The 24,110-nt window shown below is 37.2% G+C and overlaps 1 protein-coding gene across 1 annotated transcript; it reads right to left on the bottom strand.

The window, feature by feature from the left end:
• Positions 1 to 638: 638 nt before the first annotated feature.
• si:ch211-212k18.6 (uncharacterized) lies at positions 639 to 14,862 on the bottom strand. The gene is made up of 15 exons (XM_052136747.1): positions 14,516 to 14,862; positions 12,830 to 12,958; positions 11,214 to 11,557; positions 10,409 to 10,542; positions 9,523 to 9,651; positions 8,608 to 8,855; positions 8,025 to 8,190; positions 7,532 to 7,733; positions 7,167 to 7,297; positions 6,879 to 7,006; positions 5,833 to 5,987; positions 5,541 to 5,747; positions 2,514 to 2,608; positions 1,308 to 1,432; positions 639 to 1,090 (listed from the first exon to the last, which is right to left on the bottom strand). Exons 1-15 carry the CDS (start codon positions 14,703 to 14,705, stop codon positions 810 to 812), a joined length of 2,664 nt encoding a protein of 887 aa, XP_051992707.1. The 5' UTR covers positions 14,706 to 14,862; the 3' UTR covers positions 639 to 809.
• Positions 14,863 to 24,110: the final 9,248 nt, after the last annotated feature.

Below are 24,110 nucleotides of genomic sequence, written 5' to 3'. Positions count from 1 at the left end.
TCTCGTTTTGTAGAAAACGAAAATGACGCGTTAGCAATTTGTATTTGTTTCTGCATTTCTTGTTGGAAAATTTGGAAATCTTTTATGGGACATTTTCTACCACATACTTTCTAATATTTTATTATTATTATTATTATTTTGGTCATTTATTGTTTACTGAGATTTGTAGTCCACTTCGACTATGTTAGAGCCCTGTAGGCCTAAATGTCCGCACGTTTTTTTTATTTTATTTTTTTTAAAATAAGAAAATGTGATGAAAAGAGTTAATGATAAAAATAACATCGATGCGTTTTTATTTGTCTTCATAATGCACATTTAACTGTCAAAACTCCTTACAGATTGAAATAAACAGGAAGTTGTTAATATTTTGCTCAGCATTCATGTGACAAAAAAGCATGAAGTGAAAAAGTGCTTTGCGCTATTCATGCATGACAGTTGAAGAAGGCTGTTCAGACATGCCTTACTAAAAACCGGACTGACAGTCGGATATAAACATGCTACTACACCCGTCCGGTCAATATACATTCAAAAGGTCTAATAATATATATATATATATATATATATATATATATATATATATATATATATATATATATAATATAACAAATGATGACACATGCTTGCTGAGACCTGTTGCTTTATTGTGACCTCTTGATCTCATGACTTCTAAAGGGGAAGGCGGGGAAGTTCTGGTAATTTGTTGGTAGCCTATGTGGAAAAACAATTGGGAAATTATGACTGATATGTTGCGTTTCTGATCAAAACCTAAATCACGTGAATTATCTTTTCAAAAAGACTCTATATCTATTTTATGTGTCTCTGGCCAATAGTGTTGTTATTGATTCTTTTTGATCATCTTCTTCTTCACTACTGCTGGATTCCCCAAACATGTCCTCTCCTTTAGCAGTGCTGGATTTAGTGCTTGCATTCTGCTTGCTGACTGTCATTTTAATTAAGGTGGGCATATCACTGAAGCCCAAAACCAGGGTACTGTTGTCTAGTCCAAGTACTGAGAGGGTCTGGATCTTGGAGTCAGGTGTGAAGACAGACAATACTGTTCCTACGTCAAGGTCCCACATGCTCACCTCATCTGTTGAAGAAATTATTCAAAGTATTGAAAAGTTTAATTCTATGTTAACGCTGTCTTCATTCAACTTAAGAAGTTTCAGTCCCACTTTGCAGAGGTAAAGGCCTTTCTGACACTATAATTTTAAGACGTCACCAAAGTTTCGTATTTTTCTCAGCCCAGATTTAATTGATAGAATCTAGGGCAAACCAGCACTGGTATGCGCAGAGGTTTACTGTACCTGCTAATAAAATAGCCTTGGATTGTCCTTCGGTGATAAAAAGCAGGCTGGACCAGTTGAGACTTAAACTTCCATAACCTGAGATGGTTTTGTGTTTCCTCCTGAATGGCTCCCACACTTTCAATCTAAGTTTTAGCAAAAAGTTAATTACCACTTGCTATTTTAAATAAATACAGACTGAAATAGAAACACATTTCAATGTTAATATTCTACTGTAATGTCACTTTAAAAGAATAGTTCTCCCAGAAATGAAATTTATTTCATTATTTACTCACCCCATTTATTTACTTATTTACTGTCGCTCCAAACCACTTACTTCTTCTTTGGAACACATAAGTCGTCATGAGAACCAATGAGGTTTGATGTTATCAACGAAGCCGCAATATTTGATTTGAGAGTAAATAAAGACTTACTTTTTTATTCGGTTCATCAAATAAAGTAATCGTGCCGCTTCAGACAGCCATAGTGGTTACTTTAAAGGTGTAATCAGTCATTTATAAATTGTAAAAGATTTATTACCAAAGAAATGAACATTGGGTCATTTTGAAACATATATATATATATATATATATATATATATATATATATATATATATATATATATATATATATATATAATCATGACCACTCACATGAGATGAAGACTCCAGTCATATCATTAAACTTTTAACAGCTGTTCACTTCATGGGGCAACCATGTTAGGATCACATGACCAGCCATACAATTCTTGCTTAATCTCAGTAAACACCCTGCTGTTGGACATTTTCACTCATGGTTAAAATAATCATGGCTGACTATGAATAGCAAATTTCTACAATGCCAGCTGTACCTGAAAATGATTGTATTTGAATGATGCTGCATCCACACCCCTAGGTGTCAGTGTCCACGATGACATATTCAAAAAACTACCGAGTACACCTTTAATTAGGGTTTTTTGGTGGTATTTTGTTTAGTTTTTTGTTGTTGTTGTTGTCCTTTTGCAAGCTTGATAGACAATTCCGTTGCATTATGGCCCAAATAAACCATGTGAAGACTTTTTATTAAATCTACATTTTTGGTTCCACAGAAGAGAGAAAATTATACAGGTTTGGAGCAACATCAGGGTGAGTAAATAATGTCAGAATTTTCATTTTTGTGCAAACTGTTCCTTTAAGGATGAAGGTTGAATTAGCAGGTCTTGAACTTTGAAGTTGGGCTGTCGCATACTTGTTGAATCCTGCAATGCCGAAAACCACTCTACAGGCATCTGCAGTAATAGCGATGCAACAGATTCCAGGTTCATTTTTCAATCTTTTCCGCACCTTTAAATACAAAGAACATATTCAGCATCAAGAGTACATACAAGAATGAGATGCTCTGACATGAATTGCATCTTAAGAGTAAATATTCATGAAATTATAAGCTTTTACTGTAACTACTGAACTTATGGAAGCAACGTGTCCACGTCCTTTTCACGAAAGAGAACATGATCGAGAAGAACTGTCTGACATTTTATTTAAAGCTGAAGTGTGTAATTTTTGTGCCTCTAACATCAACAAACAGAACTGCAATAATAGTCACTGAGCTCATTTAAATGGACACCAGAAAGACTTTTATTGTGAGAGAACTGCTTTGAAATCGGTTTACATAAGATGTGTTCACGGCTTTCACTTCTGTATACGCCCGGCTCGGTCAGTAAGCAGCTTTTTATACAGCAGCGTAATTTCCCTACAACACTTGTGTAAATAACAAACATGACATTCGAGGAAGACTGCAATATTATTCTGTATTGCTTCGCTTTATTTCCAGATCTTCCAGAACTGTTGTTTTAAAAAAGATTTCTAGCAAATATGGGACATTCTAGAATTGGAGGACATTTTCTGTCACACACATGAAATTTCTAATAATCCATGCACAAAATACTAAAACATGCACTTGTTGTGTAAATTATACTTGTACTGAGCCAAAAATTTAAATATAGCTGCAGAAAAAAAGATGTTCCAAAATATTATTTAAAACACCAAGCTCTCGAGCACCTCCTAAAATGGCATTTTTCTCTTTTCCCACCTTCTTGATGACCAAGTTGCATATCAAATATAACAGTTAAAATATGTTTTATATCAACTTTCTTTGGTACGATTTTGTTGATATTAATTGTTAAAATAATTTGTTTAATCATCAGCATATTTTAAATAATAGTAATTATGCACTGAAGTTGTGTTCCACAGAAAAAAACCAGTGAGTCACATGACACAGAGGAAAGGACATCATCAAGCCATTTGCTAACACCATGGGTAGAGCAAAGGTAAGTCCTCTCTTTATTTATCCTCTATTTTTACCATATTGTCCAGAATATTAATTGCCATTTTTATTTATTTTATTGCCACCAGGTAGTCTAAGCATGATAGGGAGAATTCTATCCCTACCTCCTTCTGCACTGTATCAGGACCAGATTGAAGGGACCACCTACCATATAGCAACACCTGGAGCCGATCTTTAGAGAAATCTGAGAGATATCCACAGATGTGACAACCTTACATTTTTTGAGTGACGGTCTCTGCACACAGTACAGGCAGAGTGCTCATTTGTACCTCTTTTGTACTGAAATTGTCAAGAAGGTGTTTACAGTACATGAGGAACCTGGAACTACTTTGAAGGCACCCATGGCAAAGGTGCCCCAGATGGTGTGGGTGGCACATTGAAGAGGAAGGCCGACAGGCTTGTCAGCCAGGGAGTTGATATCCCCACGGCACTGTCCCTGTACCAAGCTCTGAGTGAGGGACAATCAAATCTGAAATTGTTTTACATTCAGGAGCAAGCTAAAAGAAATGTAGCTGACCTTCCAGCCGTACCGTCCACAATGAGGATTCACCAGGTGGTCACTCTTTCACCTGGGAAAATTCTCTACCGCAACGTCAGCTGCATGTGTTCTGCAACAGGGAATCTGGAGTGTGATTGCCAAAACAGCAAGTGCTTCAGCTTTAATCCCACATATGACCCCATACACAGCACAGCAGAAGAAGTGCAGTGACACAGTCCAGATGTTGTGGGGAAATGGTGTGCCCTGGTGTACGACCACACCATCTACCGTGGGATCATCCACGAGGTGAATGAGACCCACTGCCAGGTGAAATATACGAATAGAGTGGGGGTAAACTATTTTTTCTCTGGCCGTTGAGGGACAATCTCCTTTGGTATCCCTTCGAGGATGTGCTGACCCTCATTCCTCCCCCAAAGAACGTTACCTCACGCCACATGGCCATCGCAAGAGAGGTATGGGCAGGTAATCTGGGCCTCCTGACTGTACATTGCTGGGCCCCATTCCTATAAAAGAATACAGTTTAGAATTTGTTGTGGGGCCCCCTGGACCTTTGGGCCCCTAGAATCATTACCACTAGCTATGGCCCTGGGTATGGGATACTCTGGCCAGCCACGAAAATTAAATCTGAACATTACAACATCAGCTTTCTAAAATATTGATCAGTTCATGACTATTTTTGATATGCTCAATCATTTTAATGCCAGGTTGTCAGCCTACTGTAATATGACTATTTTATAAGTTTGTCCATTGAATATTTGATCTGATTGTTTTGATCTCATGTCTTGTTGACATGTTTATTCTAAATTGTCCTCCAATTCTGGAATGACCCATATACAGAGGGATTCACTAGTGAAAATGATTCTTCACGCCACAGTGAAAACTCTGTTATGAATGAATGCAAATGTTTTAATTTCATATGATATAATCAGAACAACCAGCGGCGGATTTAGGCATGGGCGACATGGGCATTCGGCCAGGGCGGCATCTTGCGGGAGGGCGGCACGAGGCGGTTTATTTATTTTTTTAATCACTTTTGCCATTTTAGAATATTCCAACTATATTCCAACAAATTATAATTTATTATGCTTGTAGAAATGCAACAGTGTACAAATGAATCTCTATCGCCTTTTCAAGCAGTCAAAATGGCCCAATTTGCACGTCCATTGCAACAAATCCATTCCTCCCCACTTATATCAAACAATCTGTTGCAGTGTTTCAGGGGATTAGGAAGGTTTATTTCTTTATGCCATCTTCATTGTGTGTGTGGCCATTCAGTACATGTGCATTTGTGCACAAATCCTGTTTTTTCTTAACATTCTAAATGAATTTGACGGCTCTACTTTATAAATTATGTTGGGATATAAGAAAGAATTTGAATGTAGAGACAATTATACACATCAGCTCGAACAGTTTAGCCCCTGATGTTAGCATACCCGGCCTTGTTGTGTGTCCCAGAGAGTGACGTATGGAGCATGTTGGGCCTCACTGTAGTTGGACACAACCAAGTACCCTCCAGTGTGAGTGAGCGCTGCAGTACGGAGGCTCAAGAGGGACCAACGGTCCTCAAGTGTGTGCAAGTGCTCTTCAGAAACCACACTGAAAACGTTGAGATGATGGGCAAAATATGAGCATATGATCACCTGAAGGGGAGGAGAGGGAGACTGATTCAAAGACAGAATCAGCAAGGAGCGAGAGTCTCTTGAATTCAATTCGATTTCTCGATACCTGCTCATCTCCACTGAGAAGATATTGGTCTATGGAGTTGAACTTGTCTCTTTCAAAGCGTTGTTGTTCATCTCTTTCTCGCCTCAGCTCACGCTCCTGTCGCCTCCTTTTTGCTGTCTGGGTCTCAGTGCGCTTGTCCCATGGCATAATCAGGCCTACACAAATTAAATTAAAGGTGAAATGTTTCTTGATACCTAAAATACCTTCTCGCAGATATACATACTTCACCTTTGAGGATCGCTTGTTTTAGTTTGCAACGCATATGGAGGTATATGCTTATTTAAAGGGATAGTTCACACAAAAATGAAAATAAATTCTACCCTCATGCCATCCCAGATGTGCACAACTTTCTCTCTCCAGCTGAACAGAAACAAACATTTTAGAAGAATGTCTCAGCTCTGTAGGACCTTAGAATGCAAGTCAACATGGTCTAAAACTTTGAAGTTCAAAAAGCACATAAAGGCAGCATAAAAGTATCCCATTAGACTGGACTTCAGGAGTGATATGATAGGTGTGTAGATCAATAAACAGATCAATATTTAAGGTCTTTTTTACTATAAATTCTGCTCCCTACCCAGTTGGTGGTGATGTGCATGAAGAATGTGAATCGTCAAATACAAATGAAGAATGTGAAAGTGAAAATGGAGATTTACAGTAAAAACTGACTTGAATATTTGTAATAATATTAATAATGTTTCTCACCCACAGCTATCATATCACTTCTGAAAACATGGATTTAACCACTGGAGTATAATGGATTACCTTTATGCTTCCTTTATGCACTTTTTGGAGCTTTAAAATTTTGGTCACCATTCACTTCCATTGAATGGACCTACAGAGCTGAGACATTCTTCTAAAAACCTTAATTTGTGTTAAGCGGAAGAAAGAAAGTCATAAACATCTGGGATGGCATGAGAGTGAGTAAATGATGGGAGACTTTTAAATTTTTGAGTGAACAAAATAAAAACAAATAAAAAATGGTCTGTTCACTAAATGTACTAGCAAGCTCAAGTTTCATGATTTAGGCTCATGTACTATTTTAATACCTGTCTTCTCACTGGTGGACATAATATGAGAATTTTTGTCCATACTGGAGAGCAGGGACTCTTTGTAGGATGTCTTGATCCGTCCTTTAATATAGCCAGAGTCCAGATCCCATAATATCAAATGATCCCTAAAGAATATACCAAAGCATTCAAACATAACATTCAAATAACCGTCACCTTACCATTTCCATGCAACTTTATGATTACTCAAACTGGACTAAGCAATACAGTAATTTTCCATTTCTATTTCCTGAATGAGGAAGCAACAAAATATTGCTCAGTTCATACCGTGTTTCTGACAGGCCCAACAGTATTTGACCTTCCAAGAGGTGATAGTCTTGCTGAGGGCAGGGCACGATGAACAGCCCAGTCTGTTTCTTAATGTAACTCTTTTTAAGAAGGTCATACACAAGCAATGTCTATAACACATCCAGAAAATAAAGGAATAAAAATGATAATTTAACACATTTTTAAGATAATTTTTTGAATTACAATGTTCTTTATATATTTTTAATGTTGACAAATTTCTTCAAATTTTCATTTGGATAGGAAGGACCCTATCTTGGTTTAGACATAATTAAATATAAGCCCACTAATCAAATCACTTTACATATAGTAATACAATAGGTATTTCCAGCGTGAACAGTGTGTACCTGATAGACAGATGTAGGAGTATCAGTGAAGTTGGTGGTACCGCGATCAGACAGTATATAGAGTTTCAGGTCTCGTACCAGAGTAATGTCTGCACTTGAGAACAGACCATGCTCCACCTGTACAGGACGACCCTTGAATCGCATCCGCGCCACATTCCATATTCTCACAGTACCGGGCCGGGTGCTTCGACACACAACATACCTGATTCAGAGGAATGTTTTATTTTATTTTCTACAATAAAAACCTTTAATTTAATTCACAGACAGATATAATACACTTTGTACAGTAAGTGAAAAGTGCTATACAAATACAATTGAATTCAATTGAAAGATAACAAACGGGGGAGACAGTTCTGTTTTATTAAAAGGGATAGTTCACCAAAAAACAAATCCGTCATCAATTAGTCACTGTAATGTTGTTTCAAACCCAAATTACCAGACTGTAAACTGCTGATGGACTAGCCGTGTGCATGCTTTTCAGTGGACTTTGTACCTAGGGTATTTGTGCATGGGCGTGATCTCTTCTGTGCCATCACTGTGTACTTTGTGCACGTTGAATGTAAGTGTTTGGTCATTTATTTTGGAGGCCAAGTTCCACTTTCGCAAGTATTGCTCCCCGGCACAGAACCCCACACAGTACTGCAGGTCAGAACACACACCTAATACATAATGAAGAAGCAGGCAAAAAACTAAAACAAATAAACATATAATTGCTTATGGCTGAATTAATTAAAATCATAAAGAATGGATGGACATGGCCAAAACTGTTCTAATATGCTATGTGAAAATAATGTCACAATGCAAAAAAATACACAAGCAATGGCTCTACAATAGGCTTAATTTTGTTAATGCAAAATATAACTTCTTATTTTAATCTTTTGATTTTGGGGCAAAGTATGACTTGGACATGTTCTTTACATATTAAATGTGAAATATCCAAGTGTGCTCCACAGTGCATCTATCATGCTATCATGCAAATCAACTATCATGAAAGTCATGTGAGTTTGTTTTGACTAAAGTGTCACAAAGCTGTTCAATGCTGGCGGCAATAATGCTCAACAGATTTGTTGACTAACCAGCAGCCAGCAGGCCAGGGAAGCGTGCAATGTGTTTATGGTCTTCAGTCTCAAGGTTCCAAGTAATAATCTCTGTTGTGCCGCTCTGAGGGGTGGGGCAAAAGGCCACAGTGTGGGAACCTCCCCCAGCAATGGTGACCTGGGAAATGTAGTCTTGACTGCAACCCAATAAAGAGCGTAGGTACTGAAATGATGCTGCGCTGAAGAGTTCGATGTGAATGATTTCATTATGTCTCTTATAGGGATATCTGTAAAATAAGACATAGATATAATGATGGTCAATAGCCCCTTTCACACATGCTACCTGGTAAATTGCAGTAAAATTGCAAAAATGTCTGTCTATTCATCTGTCTGATTGTCTACCTACCTAACTGTCTATCTATCCATCTGCCTGTCTACCTACTGTACAGTAACTACCCGTCTGTCTATCTATCCATCTGTCTGTTTGTCTACCTGTCTGTTTATCTACCTACCTGTCTGTCTGTCTACCTACCTACCTTTCTATCTATCCATCTACCTGTCTGTCTTTTTATCTACCCATCTGTCTGTTTGTCTACCTGTCTGTCTGTTTGTCTACCTACCTACCTTTCTATCTATCCATCTACCAATCTGTCTTTTTATCTACCCATCTGTCTGTTTGTCTACCTACCTACCTACCTACCTACATACCTGTCTGTCTAACTACCTGTCAATCTATCAATCTATCGGTTTATCTACCTTCCTACCTACCTACTGTCTGTCTACAGTACCTACCTGTCTGACTGTCGGTCTATTTATTTATCTGTCAGCCTACCTATCCATCTGTATGTCTGTCTGTCTTTCTATCAGTCTTTCTGTTGTTAGAAATGCACATTTAACATGTATAGGGATAATGGGCAACTTGTGACTGTGCGATAAGTCAATATTTAATATTACCTGCAAAATAGCAGTAAATACTGAGAGCTAATTTCAACAGCTTGTATAGATGCTGCAGGGTGCTGTGCTTTCAGAGTGGACAACACAGCTCCACCCTTCACATTGAACACTGCTGCCTCTCCGCCATCCCTAACAATGAGAAATAATGGAAAAAACAAAAACAAGAAATAGCATGAGAGCTAGTTTCATTCAGACCCTGATTGTTGCAGTGCTGTCTCTGTGGTCTGTTAACGGTCTGTTAGTGTCTCTGTTACCACAGCAGCTCACAACATTAACACAAACCAGCCTGGGAGTGTTTCGCAATCCTTCACTTTCACTTCACTACTTTAGCTTTTGTTCATTAGAATGCATCTCATATAAAACAGCTGCACTGGCAGAAATGACATAAACTGACAAACAAAAGTCACATAATATGACCTTCTGTAGAAAATAAAAGTACTACATATTTTCATTTAATGTAATTTTCAAGGTATAGTTAGGTTGTGCAAATGTGTTCTGTCCTGTTTAATCACATTAAGAGGAAAGGTTCATTACTCCCTTCAATCATCATTCCTGAATAATCTCAGCTTTTTAATCATGCACTGAAACGAGAGAAAAATTCCTTGGAAAGGCTGCTCGTTTCTTCTTCTTTTGTTTTTAAGTTACAGAGTTACACGAAACCATCATGAGAATGCCAGTAGCTAGTAAAGCACACACACACACACACTGGGTGAGAAGCCAACTCTTAAATAATACAATAGGTCATTGTGTGACCAGATATTGGAAATCAGTCCAGGAACAGCAGCATAGTTTTCTCACATAGCTGGCAACTGGATATAAACCATCTTATAATTAAAAAATGCTAATATTATTTAAGAACAAACTATTATAAATAATACAAATGAACCTGTAAGCGAAGAGAACATAGTCTTTAACAGAGTGGTGAGAGACCAATATGGAGTGATCTTTGTGAATGGGCTCAAACTCAAGGGCAATCTTTACCAAACACAACAGCGAACAGGAGGCCACAAGATCAAACACCTAACAGAGGAACAAAGTGAAAGAAACAAAGAGAGAGAGGAAATTAATGGACAAATAACTGGTAATTTGCTTAAAAGGAATATTTATCATTGAATGTAATTTTTTAATTTTTTGTTCCTCCTTTTCTTTATAATAAGCAGAAATTGAGGTTACATTGATGCACTTACAATGGAAGTGAATGGGGCTAGTTTTTGAAGGGCTTAAACAGAAATGTGAAGCTTATAATTTTATAAAAGCATTTTCATTAATTCTTCTGTTAAACTCGAGTATTATTTGAGCTGTAAAGTTTTTCAAAGTGTCATTTTTACAGCAATTTTACGGTTTATATAACTTTAGACAGAAAATGTTTATCATACTAAAATCATGTCATCACATATTGTTTATGTCTTGTGGCTTTAATTTTGAAACAGTGAGTATATGAACGATTGGTCTCATTCACTTCCATTGTAAGTGCCTCACTGGAACCCAGATTTTTCATTTCTTTCAAGAAAAGGAGGGACAGGTTGAAATAACTTTTTGTGGTATTCAACATTATGATCGAGCTTAACTTGTATTAAACCTAAAATATTCCTTTAAACGCTGTACAAATACATGCACGAAGATAAATCTGATTAAATGCATTCACAATATCTATGTAGGAATTAACAGTACATGTCTGCCTGATGTCTCACCTTAACCAGGTGACTTCCATCATAAAACACCGCCAGCAACCGGCCCTCACAGGCAGATGTAACCACAGGAACATCCAAAGCCTCCTTCTCCATGTAGAGCACCTTCCCAGAATTCACCTCTCTCATCTGCAGCCAGTGGCCCATCTGTAGCACCAGCACACTGTCCTCCAGACAGAGCAAGAGTGAGTCAGCTGCCCAGTCTGCTGCAGAGCCCTGAGCTCTGGGTAAAGATTGCACTGGCCTGCTTAGGTTGTCCAGATGCCATAGATTCAGCGTTCCATCAGAAGAACAGGAAACTATGTGGTGTCGACTATGAGCCAGGGCTGTCACAGCACTCATGTGACCTGGTTAAAGGGATAATTCACCCAAAAATCTAAATTAAGTTATCATTTTCTCACCCTCCTTTTGTTACAAACCTGTATGACTTAAGTTTCTTCAGTGGAACAGAACAGAAAATGTTAGGCAGAATGTTAGCCTCAGTCACCATTCACTTTCATTACATCTATTCTTTTTGGAAGTGAATATTGAAAAACTATTCCATTAAATATGTGCCAGGATGTAAAGGCAATACCATTTGGTAATTATGTGTTAAAGAACATCTTATTTGAACGTTATGTACTTTTGCCAAAATCCATTGCAGGTCATTAAAATAATAAAGTTATGTATGATTTTATACACAGCAGTTAACTTTTACATACATACAAGTTTGGGAGGGTTACTTTTGAAATGTATTCCACTACAGATTACACAATACATGCTTTAAAATGTAATTAATAATGTATTACGTTAGATTACGCAAGGTCAATAAGATTTTTTTTCACTTGTTTTGACTACAAAAACTCTGCCGGTTCATGGAAGAGAAAATATACATGTTAAAAATACATTCTCTGAAAAAACTAAATATCTTGTGCAGTGTTGTTTCTAAAACAATTTAAATCAAATGTATCTTGTTTTAAGGATTTCTTTAGATTTTTACAAGAAAACAATACAAAAATTATTATCAAGAATATGATTTTTGCCCTAATATTAAAGGTCTTACTGGAAAAAAGAAATTATGATCCAATGTGGATTTTCTTGATAAAAAAATATGATCGTGTCTGGTCACATGTGCATGTAAAATGGCTAGAAAAAGCATTTTAGCTTAGCATAAAGCTGACAGTTTACTTCTATTTCTTCTGCACCAAACTTACTGCAAACGTACTTCTCTGTCTGCTCGTATGAATGTAAAACATCATAAGAAATTGTTTCACTGCTGTTCAAATGCACTTTGGATCGCATTTCGATTTCCATCTGAAAGGACTAAATATTAAATGAAACAAATGACAATAAAATGGAAAGTAATCTCTTCAGTAATTAAAATACTTTTGAATGTAACTGCATTCTAATTACCAATGATTTAAAATGTAACTGTAGTGGAATACAGTTACTTATATTTGTATTTTAAATATGTAATCCCGTTACATGTATTTCATTACTCCCCAACCCTGCATGCATAGCATACAGTAGTACTTCATACTTATTACTATAAGAAGCAGGTCTTAGATGGAGATGAACCAAAAATCATTGACTGAATGTTGACGTTTGGAATCAGAGTCCTAGAATTGAAATACACATACCTGAAAGGTATGTGTGTACAAGTCCACCTGGAGGAAGCAGGCAGGTGTAAGAGGGCACGAGAACTGGCAGAGATGAGCTCTTGCATTGTACTAACAGAGCATGCAGAAAGGAATATTGTCTTGGGTCACCTAGAACAAAACACACACTATGTTTAGGGTTGCCAACTTTCCACCAACCATATACGGGTTACTCTCTTGACAACTGTATGTGAAAATGATTATGATGAAACAAAAAAATAAATAAAAATAAACAAAAAATTATATTTGTAAAAACAATACAGGTATGTTCTCAGCTTTTTAAAATACAGGACAAACTCTATGGATTTAAGATGGAAATCAATTCTAAACCCATAAAGGAGTAGTTCACCCAAAACCTTAAATTCTGTCATTATTTACTCATGCCATCCCAGATGTGTATGACTTTCTGTTGAACACAGATTAAGGTTTTTAAAAGAATATTTTAGCTCTGTAGGTCCATACAATGCAAGTGAATGGTGCCCAGAACTTTGAAGCACCAAACATCACATAAATGCAGCATAAAAGTAATCCAATAGACTCCAGTGGTTAAATCCATGTTTTAGAAAAGATATGATAGGTGTGTGTGAGAAACAAATCAATATTTAAGTCCTTTTCTACTATAAAACTTCACTTTGGCGATTAGTATTCTTCGTGCACATTTTATAGTAAAAATGTATAGTAAAAAAGGACTTAAAATGTACTTGTTTCCCACCCACACCTATCATATCGCTTCTAAAGACACGGGTTTAACTACAGTCAAAAGGTTTACTTTTATGCTGCCTTTATGTGCTTTTTTGAGTTTCAAAGTTCTGGTCACAATTCAGTTGCATTGTGAGGACTTTCAGAGCTGAAATATTCTTCTAGAATTAATTGTTTGTGTTCAACAGAAGAAAGAAAATAATGCACATCTGCAATGGCATGAGTGAGTAAATTATGAGAGTATTTAAATTTTTGGGTGAACTATCCCTTTAAAACAGGATGATTTCATATTATACAGGATGGTTGGCAACCGTAACCATACGTTTAGTATGTGATACACCCCTTTACCCACCTACTGTGAATATTATTCTGCAGCACACTATAGGGACAAAGTAAACTAGGTTTACATGTCAGGAGGCATGTTTTCTAATCAGAAGGCACTTAATACATTAAATTAGCTTAAATCACATTTTAAAAAGAAAATTAAGTCCATAAAGGAATAGTTCAGCCAAAAATGAAAATACTGTCATAATTTAATCACCCACATGTTATTCCAAATCTGTCTGAAAACACAAAGGAGTAATTTTAAAGGATTTTCCATTTGCAGACTCATAAACGCACAAACGGGAGCCATGGCAGAAGTTAAGATTTTCACTGTAAAAAAACTTTTTTGTCTATTGTCAACAACATGAGGGTGGGAATTTTTGGGTGAACTACAGTATTATATAAATGATCAATGCTGTGACATATTGTGAACATAATCACAGTTGAAGCGGATGCAGGCACGGCACACCATGTCTAACAACACCCTTTAGCTGTAACCATATTCACAACAAAGCAAGGCCTCTCCTACCTTATTACTTAGTTATTATATCCAGCATTGAGTCAGGCCTAATATCTGTCTTCAGACATTTGTTTCATGTGTTGTTCAACTGCAGATGTCTCAAGTCTTGCGATGTGTGTGTATACCTGAAGTAACAGGCTTATCTTGGTCAATGATCTGTTGCAGACGACCCAGGAGCTGAGAGGCCAACTGACAGGGATCATTCAGGAGAACAGAACGAGAGAGACACAAAACCTGAGCCAGCACTTTTACATCCAGCAGCTCTCTGTAACATACACAAAAACACACACACTTACAGATCCACTGTCTCAGCATGTCTACGCTGAAACCTGCATAAGAAATCACTGCTTTCTAATACGAATTAAGCAATTTTGGATACAATCTAATTTACAAATAAACACTTTTAGAGCTGGAAATTAAAAATCAATCATCATTTACTCAAAAATACATGACTATCTTTCTTCAGTGGAAAACAAAAGGTGAGATTTAGCAGAATAAACAGGCCTCTCTTTTACATTCAATGAAAGCAAACAGTGACCAGGGGCTGTCAAGCTCCAAAAAGGATAAAAAGTACCATAAAAGTAGCCTATAAGACTAGTGGGTTAAATCAAAAGTCTTCTGAAAACATACGATAGCTTTGTGAAAGGAACAACCTGAAATCACATTGAAAACTTGCCCTCCACTGTAGCTGTCAAATCTCAATTTGAAGGCATGGACTATTTTTAAGGTGCTTTTTGGACCCTGACAGCCCCTGGATAATATATGCTGCATGCTTTGGACTGCTACAGTACACATCGATTACTTTTATGATGTTATTTTCTTGTTTGTTTTTGTCCTTTTTAAAGCTTGACAGCCTTAGGTCACTATAAGCTTTCATTGTATGGGAAAGCACAGCATGAACATAATTTGAAATGTTGCTTTTTGTGTGTCATGGAAAATTTGGAACAGCTTGAGTGTCAGTAAATGAACAGAATAGTAATGTTTGGGTAAACTATTCCTTAAACCTCAGATATACATATTTCTATGCCCCTAAAAGCTACACTGCAAATAATAATAATAATTTTCTAAATTAGTATTTTAGTCTTGTTTTCAAGTAAAAGTATCTAAACAGTCTCAAAACAAGATATATACATGACAAGCAAAATGGCATAAGATTTTAAAGGGATAGTTCAACCCAAAATGTAACTCAACATTTACTCACCCTCATGCTATCCCAGACTATCTTTCTTCTGCAGAACACAAATTAAGATTTTTCAGGAGAATATTTAAGCATTGTAGGTCCATTCAATGCAAGTGAATGATATAGAGAAAATTAAAGCTCCAAAAAGCACATAAAGGCAGCATAAACGTAATCCATAAGACTCCAGTGGTTAAATCCATGTCTTCAGAAGTGATATGATAGGTGTGGGTGAGAAACAGATCAATATTTAAGTCCTTTTTTACTATAAATTCTCCTCCCTGCCCAGTATGTGGCGATATGCATACAGAATGTGAATCAACAAAAACAAAAGAAGAAAGTGAAACTGAAAATTTATAGTAAAATAGGACTTAAATATTGATCCGTTTCTCATCCACACCTGTAATATCACTTCTGAAGACATGGATTTAACCACCAGAGTCACTTTTACATAGTTACTTTTATGCTGCATTTATGTGCTTTGTGAGCTTCAAAGTTCTGGTCACCATTCACTTGCATTGTGAGGACCAACAGAGCTGAGATATTCACATCTGGCATGGCATGAGGGAGAGTAAATGATGAGAGAATTAAACATTTCGGTGAACTATTCCTTTGTCAATTTTCAGACAAATCTGAGAACATTTTATAAACTTTATGCTTAAAGCAAGCAAAGAAAAATTCTTAACCCATTGGCAAATAGTTTTTTTCTTGTATTAAGCATAAATTGCACTAAATGTAGTTTGATTTATTTGAAAACAAGACAAATAACCTAGTGCCATTTTGCTTTTCAAGTAAATTAATCTTGTTTTAAGAATGTTTAAATATTTTTACTGGCAAATAAAACAAAAATCTAATTAAGAAAATGATTTTTGCAGCGTATGCCTAGGCACCAACACACACTTGTCTGGTGATCATACTTATCCGGTAAGACGGCAGCTTTAAGGTCCTCCTCCACATGGTAGATGGACAGACCCCACAGTTTATGCAGCAGGAACTCATAGTTAAACAGACACTGACTGAGTAAAGGGACAATCTGCTCTGAGTGAATGTAATGATAAGGCAAACAGTGGAGTTTGCGCAAATTAAATAAGTAGATCCTCCTGCCCTTCTCCTTCCTGATCCAGGCTAGTGGCTGAAAAACCTGGTTATTCGGAACATTCCCATTAAAGTAATCTGCAAAGTCTGCATGGATAGCTTTCCTCGAGTCCTCTGTTGGTGCGTATCGTTCTAGAGTGATGCAGCCGAACTCTGTGTGAGTCCAGCGCAGCACCCATGTACCATCACTTTCCACTTCTGTAATGTAATCCCTCAGACCACGCAACAGTCGTGCCACAAACACATAAGGCACTGGGGAGTATTCGGAAACAGGTATTGTCTGATGATGCAAAACCGCCATCTCTCGAGTGACATGATCATCCTGCCCCAACAGCACTAGAAGTTCCTCCTCAGTCACACCAGCACGGGAGAGTGATATTAGCAAAGACATACGTCGCACCAAACATGCCCCATGCTCTTGCTCCAGACGAACCAGGATGCCCACGAAGAGTTGCTGTAGGTCCGTTGGGATGCTGAGACTCTCTTTGGGAGTAAAGGAACTCCATTGCTTGCTCTCGGCATAGGCTAGGTTTAGGTAGAGAGGGGATGGACAGGACAGACAGGACTGGAATAAGTGGTTATACTGGTATTCTGTTAGTCGACGAAAGTCTGATGCTAGCCTGGACTGCAGTCCTGATGTGATGTCCTCACTGCTAAGAGCAGGTAGTGAAACGACAGAGACTTCAACCTGGGACTGAAAGGGTGGAGAGAGAGATAGAGAGAACAAAGCGAGACAAGACAAAGTCAAATTAAATAAATAATAATATTTTGCTTTAAGAAAATAAATCCTAGTTTATGACTATTAAGAATTTTTGCATTGTGACATTATTTTCATGACAATCGGGCACATTTACTGTATCTTCCAACAAATTCTCTTTACCGCAATGCAAAAAAATCTCATTCTCAGTAATTTAATGCATTTTTTGTGTGCAAAATCTCATTTAAATTGTGTAGCATTTAAACATCGTTGCCGTACTTATTGTACTGAATTTAATTTATTCTGCTTTTTTTAAATAAAAGCTCCAAAAAGAACATAAATGTAATCCATATGACTCCAGTATTTAAATCCATGTCTTCAGAAGCAATATGATAAGTGTGGGTGAGAAACAGATCAATATTTAAGCCTATTATTACTATAAATCTCCAATTTTGAAAAGTAACGATCAGTAGGTGGCGATATGAATGAAGAATGTGAATCGCCAAAAAAACAAAAGAAGAATGTGAAAACGAAAGTGGAGATTTACAGTAAAAAGGACTTGAATACAGTATTGTTCTCTTTCTCACACACATTATCATATCACTGAAGATATGTATTTAACTGCTGGAGTTGTATGGCTTTATTTTATGCTGCCTTTATGTGCTTTTTGGAGCTTCAAAGTTTTGGACCCTGTCTGGACTGTAATGTGTGCAATATCTGGTCCTACAGAGCTGAGATATTCTTCTAAAAATCTTAAATTGTGTTCTGCAAAAGAAAGAAAGTCATACACATCTGGGATGGCCTGAGGGTGAGTAAATGAAAAGAGAATATTCATTTTTGGGTGAACTACTCCTTAAATGTTCCTAAAAAATAGGCTTCATTTTCTTTGTACCAAATATTATAGTTTTTTTTTTCTTTAGATTTTGGGGTGAAATATGACCTCAAGATAATTTTGTGAGATTCATGCTTAAACTGCACCAGTTTGAGGATCATCCCTGGTTTACCTGAAGTACATGAGCGCATATAGAATTTGTGCTGGCAGAGAGGATGGTGAAGACGTGTGGCAGTAGAATATGACAAAGCCAGGAGAGATCAGCCTCATGCTCCTCACTCAGATTATCCAGGCCATCCAGCACTAAAGTCAAGGGCCGGTCCTCTGTCACCAGACCCAGCAATGAGTACAGTTCACTGGACAGCTCTGACAGCGACTGTGGGAGAAAAAATTGCTGTGAAACAGAGACTGCTGTTTTTTTCATAGTGCAACACTATCTGTGAGATAGATAAGCAAACACACAATATCATGTATCCAATACGGTGTAAAAGACCTTATGAATATTTGATTAATCAGTAATCATGTACCTCAGATATCTCTGTTTTGAGGTTACAGATGTTGGCTAACTGCAGACACAGGGTTTGGAGAAGCAGACGTACGTTTCTGCTGTCAGCTGTCAGACCCACAAAGCAAGTCAGCACTTTCCCATCCCTAAGAATGAACCAAATTGGCATATAAAAAAAAAACAGATCTAGACCACTTAATGCTTTGTCTTCCCCCAATATTACTACTAATCTTTCCCACAAAAGAATCTCTTTACATATAATGTTTGATTAAATCCAGGTTAAACTAGACCAAACCCCAAAACATTACAATAACATATGTTTCAGTTTTTTAAACTACCGTACAATGTTTACATTCAGGTTCCATTTGTTTGCCTACCCAGATATCCAGGTGGGTAGGAGTTGTGCTACTTTTGCAAGTGTGGTGCTCTTTCCAGACCCTGGTTCCCCCAGTAACAGCACAGATCTCCTGGAGTAGGAGGACGCTTCAAGTACACGCTTCACTTCCATCAGAAAGTCCTGTCTGAATGCATAACCCTGTACTCTGAAAAGAAAGAAAGAAAAAAGTTACATTATTATAAAAATAAACAGATATTTTAGTCTAACAAACTTGAACAACCATTAGAAAAGGATCAATTTCTAAAGGAAAAGTTCACCCAAAAATTATAATCCTCTCATCATTTACTCACCCTCATGCCATCCCAGATGTGTATGACTCTATTCTGCAGAACAGAAACAAAACTTTGAAGCTCCAAAAAGCACATAAATGCAGCATAAAAGTATAAATATGACTCCAGTGATTAAATCCATATCAGAAAATAAATAATTATATTTAAGTCCTTTTTTACTATAATTTCTCCTCCCTGCCCAGTAGGGGGTGCATATGCATGAACAATGTGAATCGTCAAAAACAGAAGAAGAACTCTTAGGACAGCAAAGCGCTTAGGAGGGCTGTTTGCAAGTGGATATTAACAGTAAAAAAGGACTTAAATATTGATCTGTTTTTCACCCACACCTATCATATCACTTCTAAAGACTTGGATTTAAACACTGGAGTTGTAAGGTTTACTTTTATGCTGCCTTTATATGTTTTTAAGCTTCAAAGTGTTGGACCTTGTTGACTTGCATTGTATGGACCTACAGAGCTGAAATATTCTTTTAAAAATCTTTTCGTGTGTTTTCTACTGAAGAACGACAGTCATACACATCTAGGATGGCATGAGGGTGAGTAAATGATGAGAAAATAACATTTTTGGTTGAACTATTCCTTTAACAATTTTGAAAAACTGATGAATATAAAATCACATTTGGATGTGTAACTCACAATGCTTTCGCAAATCTGGCATGACACTGAATTTCTTCTTCAACTTGATTTCTAGAGACCTCCCTCCTCTTCATATCAAAGGAGCCTTTAGGCAGACTGACCTGCATAACTCTGAAGCCACACTTTATTATTCTAACTTGACAGACAGTGACAAAGTAACATGAGATGAGGGGAATAGAGGGGCTATATAGTTTTCTTACCTGTTGACGGCTGCAGTGACAGTGCGTTGGAAATGAGCACAGAGGCGTTCAGCGTAGAACTGATGTGATCTGTTGTGTTTCGCACTCAAGCCTTTTCTTCCCCAGCTGACGTTTCTCTCATGTATATTAGTGTGTCTCAGCTTGAAAAGCATGTTTACATATGTACACAATAATTTTCATTAATTATGCCTTATACATTCACATTTAAAGATAAGTTTTGTCCCTTAATTAGTCACAAGTCATAAATATTTTCTAAAATGAAGCTAGTTGTGCTTAGAGATATATTGGTTTTATCGATTCATCTGTGACGATAGTTGCTTTTTGGGATGTTTATGATATTATTTTAGCTTTTTTCATTCATTGGAAAAGAAATCTATGCCGATTGTTGCCTATAGTTTTCTCTTTCCTCTGTGGAAGGCACTTAAGGATTGTACAGTTAGAATGCTTTGGTTTATAGAATAACAGCGACCTCTATAAGTGCAACAAAAACAATCACTGACACCTCATTGGAATTTGCTGTATCTGAATCTCTCATTGCTGTCAGTATTCTTCCACATTTTATCCCTCACTTATTATTTTAATTAGATAATCAAGTGTTCTAAATTGAATTATATACACTGACAGCCCAAAAATTTGAATAATGTACAGATTTTGCTGTTTCGGAAGGAAATTGGTACTTTAATTCACCACAGTGGCCTTCAACTGATCACAAAGTATAGTCAGGACATTACTGATGTAAAGCAGCACCATCACTATTTGAAAAGTCATTTTTTGATCAACTCTAGACAGACCCCATTTCCAGAAGCCATCACTCCAACACCTTATCCTTGAGTAATCATGATAAATTGCTAAATTGGTTCTAGAAAATCACTTTCCGTTATATCAAACACAGTTGAAAACTATATGGTTCGTTAAATGAAGCTTAACATTGTCTTTGTGTTTGTTTTTGAGTTGCCACAGTAAGAAATAGACTGGCATTCATTATATAATAGGCCGGGAGGTAGGCAGGAATACCAGTCAATCACTACTTTTTATGAATGCCAGTAACAACAGTTTTTTACGAGAAAATATACACATACAAAGACACACACCTTGAGGTGGATGTTGTGAATAAAGCGCTGCTGAGCTTGATGCAAGTTTTGATTGATTTCAGGTCTTCCTTTGTGTAGGTCTATAAACTGAGAGGCGTATTCACTCCTCAGATTGTACAGAAGGTCTGTGATGATCCTCTTATAACAGTGACTGTATTCCTCTACTGGATGTTTACTTCCAAGACCCTGATCCACCTCCCAGTCCAACACTGAAACACACATTTGAGACATTTGGCTTGGTGATTTCAATCATTTGAGCTTCTTTGCATCCATTTTCAAGAGTGATTCAAGAAAAAGGTATGCACACTTTATCTCAAAACAGTATGGCTGCAAAAGTCATGCCTGTCCTAAGTAGACGGCAGGTGGCTTCTTCTCCAATAGCTTCTGGTCCAGACTGCCACAACACATTACACAGTTTCATGCAGGAAGAGCGCCATGCCTTCCTTCCCAGCTTTCTGCGATGCCCATCCCGACTGAGGAATTCAGGGTGGTATGTGCTAATATAAAATAGAGGAATAAAAGCATTTGAATGAAGTGAGCTCTATGGAAAAAATAGAGAGAGCATACATCAGCTGTTAATTGGCTGATCAAAAAAAAAGGCAAAGTATTGGCTGATGCAAATATCATTCTATCATCACTCAAGAACAATATAAAAATGGATGGCTAAATAATCAATGTAAAATATGGACATCTGAAATATTAATCAAATTGATGTAGTACTGTCAAAGAAGAAGATATTGTCAAAAAACTCTCACACAGAAGAGCATCTCCACCTGAGACAACCCACCCTACTGATTAAGGACCATAAAATGCAAATCTCACTCACATCCGCCCCCTCTCACACCTTAGGTCACTTTCGGGTCACAGAAAACTAATTTATGACTAGTTCTCTAATGTAAAAGGTTTTCTGATCAGACATGTTTGGGATCATTCAAGATGAGGTCTCAGTGCAACTGGTAAAATGGTCTATTTTTCAAATCACAAGTAAGATTTCAAAATACTGTATTCTATCAGGGGCATGCCCTCCTCCCAGATCTCTCACAGGAACCATTAGATTACGTGCATTCTTTGTAAACATCAAATTACCTACTCAATCACAAGTTTCGAAGGTCTACTTACAACTCTCTAAATTGCACATCAAATCCTGGATAGCATCAACACATCTGAAATAACAATAGAATCATTTGGTGCTTAAGGAGAGATGGAGATTGGGGAGTCTGTAGTCAGATATCCCACACAATTGCTGTGTGTAGTTTTCCATTGCCAGGTATGTTTCTTTGACTTGTCTTTTATATTTAGGAATGTTTGTTCATTCTGATCATGTGTGAAAAATTAGCTTTGATTGATTTTATATCTTACGTTTTAAATGCAAAATCTAAAATAATTTATCACCGGTAGATTCGAGGGATGCCTTTTGTTACTGCAAACTTATGTCCAGGATAATGATCATTACTGGAGCTTATTAATAGGAGAAAACCACGTAGGACTACCAGTCAATGCTTATCATCATCATAGCAAGTTGTATGAAACATGACTAAATAAAACCGGTCATCTGGTTATGAGCAAGCAGTAGGCGGCCGAACCAAATGACATTAGTAAACCCTGCAACCGCTGACTATGAAAGGTACTGGCGATTTTGTGTCCATTAGATCTATGCAATTAATCAGCCAGCATATGACTCTGAGAGACAATTGGGACCCGAATGAAAGGATAATGAATGTTAGGACGATTCAGAGTAATCAATAACTTAAAAAGATTACACAAAAAGAATGATCAGAATCAATTAGAGCTTAAAGCTAAATTAGAGGTTCAACGTAACTTGGAGTCAGATAAAATTAATAACAGAGTCAATTGATAAAGTGCAAAATATTAATAAGTGTTTTGCTTCAGCACAGAACAATGCTTCAGGGGCCAATGATTTTGGCCATACCCCTTTTTTACACTCTACAAGGAGTAGCTGGCTAGGGAAGGAGGAAAACTATGTTGGTTTATGACTTCTAAAACTAATTGTCAAACAACTACAACAATACAAATCCTACAGTTACTGCCATGGGAACTAAACAATGAGTGCTGTATCTACCTAACGGCTCAGCAATTACAGTTTGTTACTAGATAGGTGAAGTTTGTCAAGATGAATTATTTGGCATGACAAAGCCTTGTTGAAAGTTCAAGTCTAATTTTTAAAGTGTCAAGTTTGATGAACTTAAAGCATTTTGTTGGATTGTTTACATTTGAATTTCTGACAGTTGGATTTTGAATTGCATTCCATTGCCCTGTTTGAACGTTCTATTAATGTGAGTGTATGGAATTTTTCAGAAATTTCTCCCCATTTCTCCTCAATTTGGAATGCCCAAATCCCAATGCGCTCCAAGTCCTCATGGAGACATAGTGACTCGCCTCAATCCAGGTGGTGGAGGACGAATCTCAGTTGCCTTCATGTCTGAGTCAATCCGCGCATCTTATAACGTGGCTTGCTGAGCGCATTACCATGGAGACAGTGCGTGTGGAGGCTTTACGTTATTCTCCGCGGCATCCATGCACAACTCACCAACATTGAGAGTGAGAACCACATTATAGCAACCACAAGGGTTACCCCATTTGACTAATACCCTCCCTAGCAACCGGGCCAATTTCTTTGCTTAGGAGACCTGGCTGGAGTCACTCAGCACACCCTGGATTCGAACTTGCAAACTACAGGGGTGGTAGTCAGCATCTTTTCTTGCTGAGCTACCCAGGCCCCGATTTGTCTGTGAAAATCGTAAGTTTAGTGGATCTAGCTTGAAAGCTCTAGGACGAGTTAG

Source organism: Xyrauchen texanus, chromosome 1 (assembly GCF_025860055.1).
Source record: "Xyrauchen texanus isolate HMW12.3.18 chromosome 1, RBS_HiC_50CHRs, whole genome shotgun sequence".
In the NCBI taxonomy this organism is placed as follows: Eukaryota; Metazoa; Chordata; class Actinopteri; order Cypriniformes; family Catostomidae; genus Xyrauchen; species Xyrauchen texanus.
This window is presented reverse-complemented; position numbering and strand designations above follow the sequence as displayed.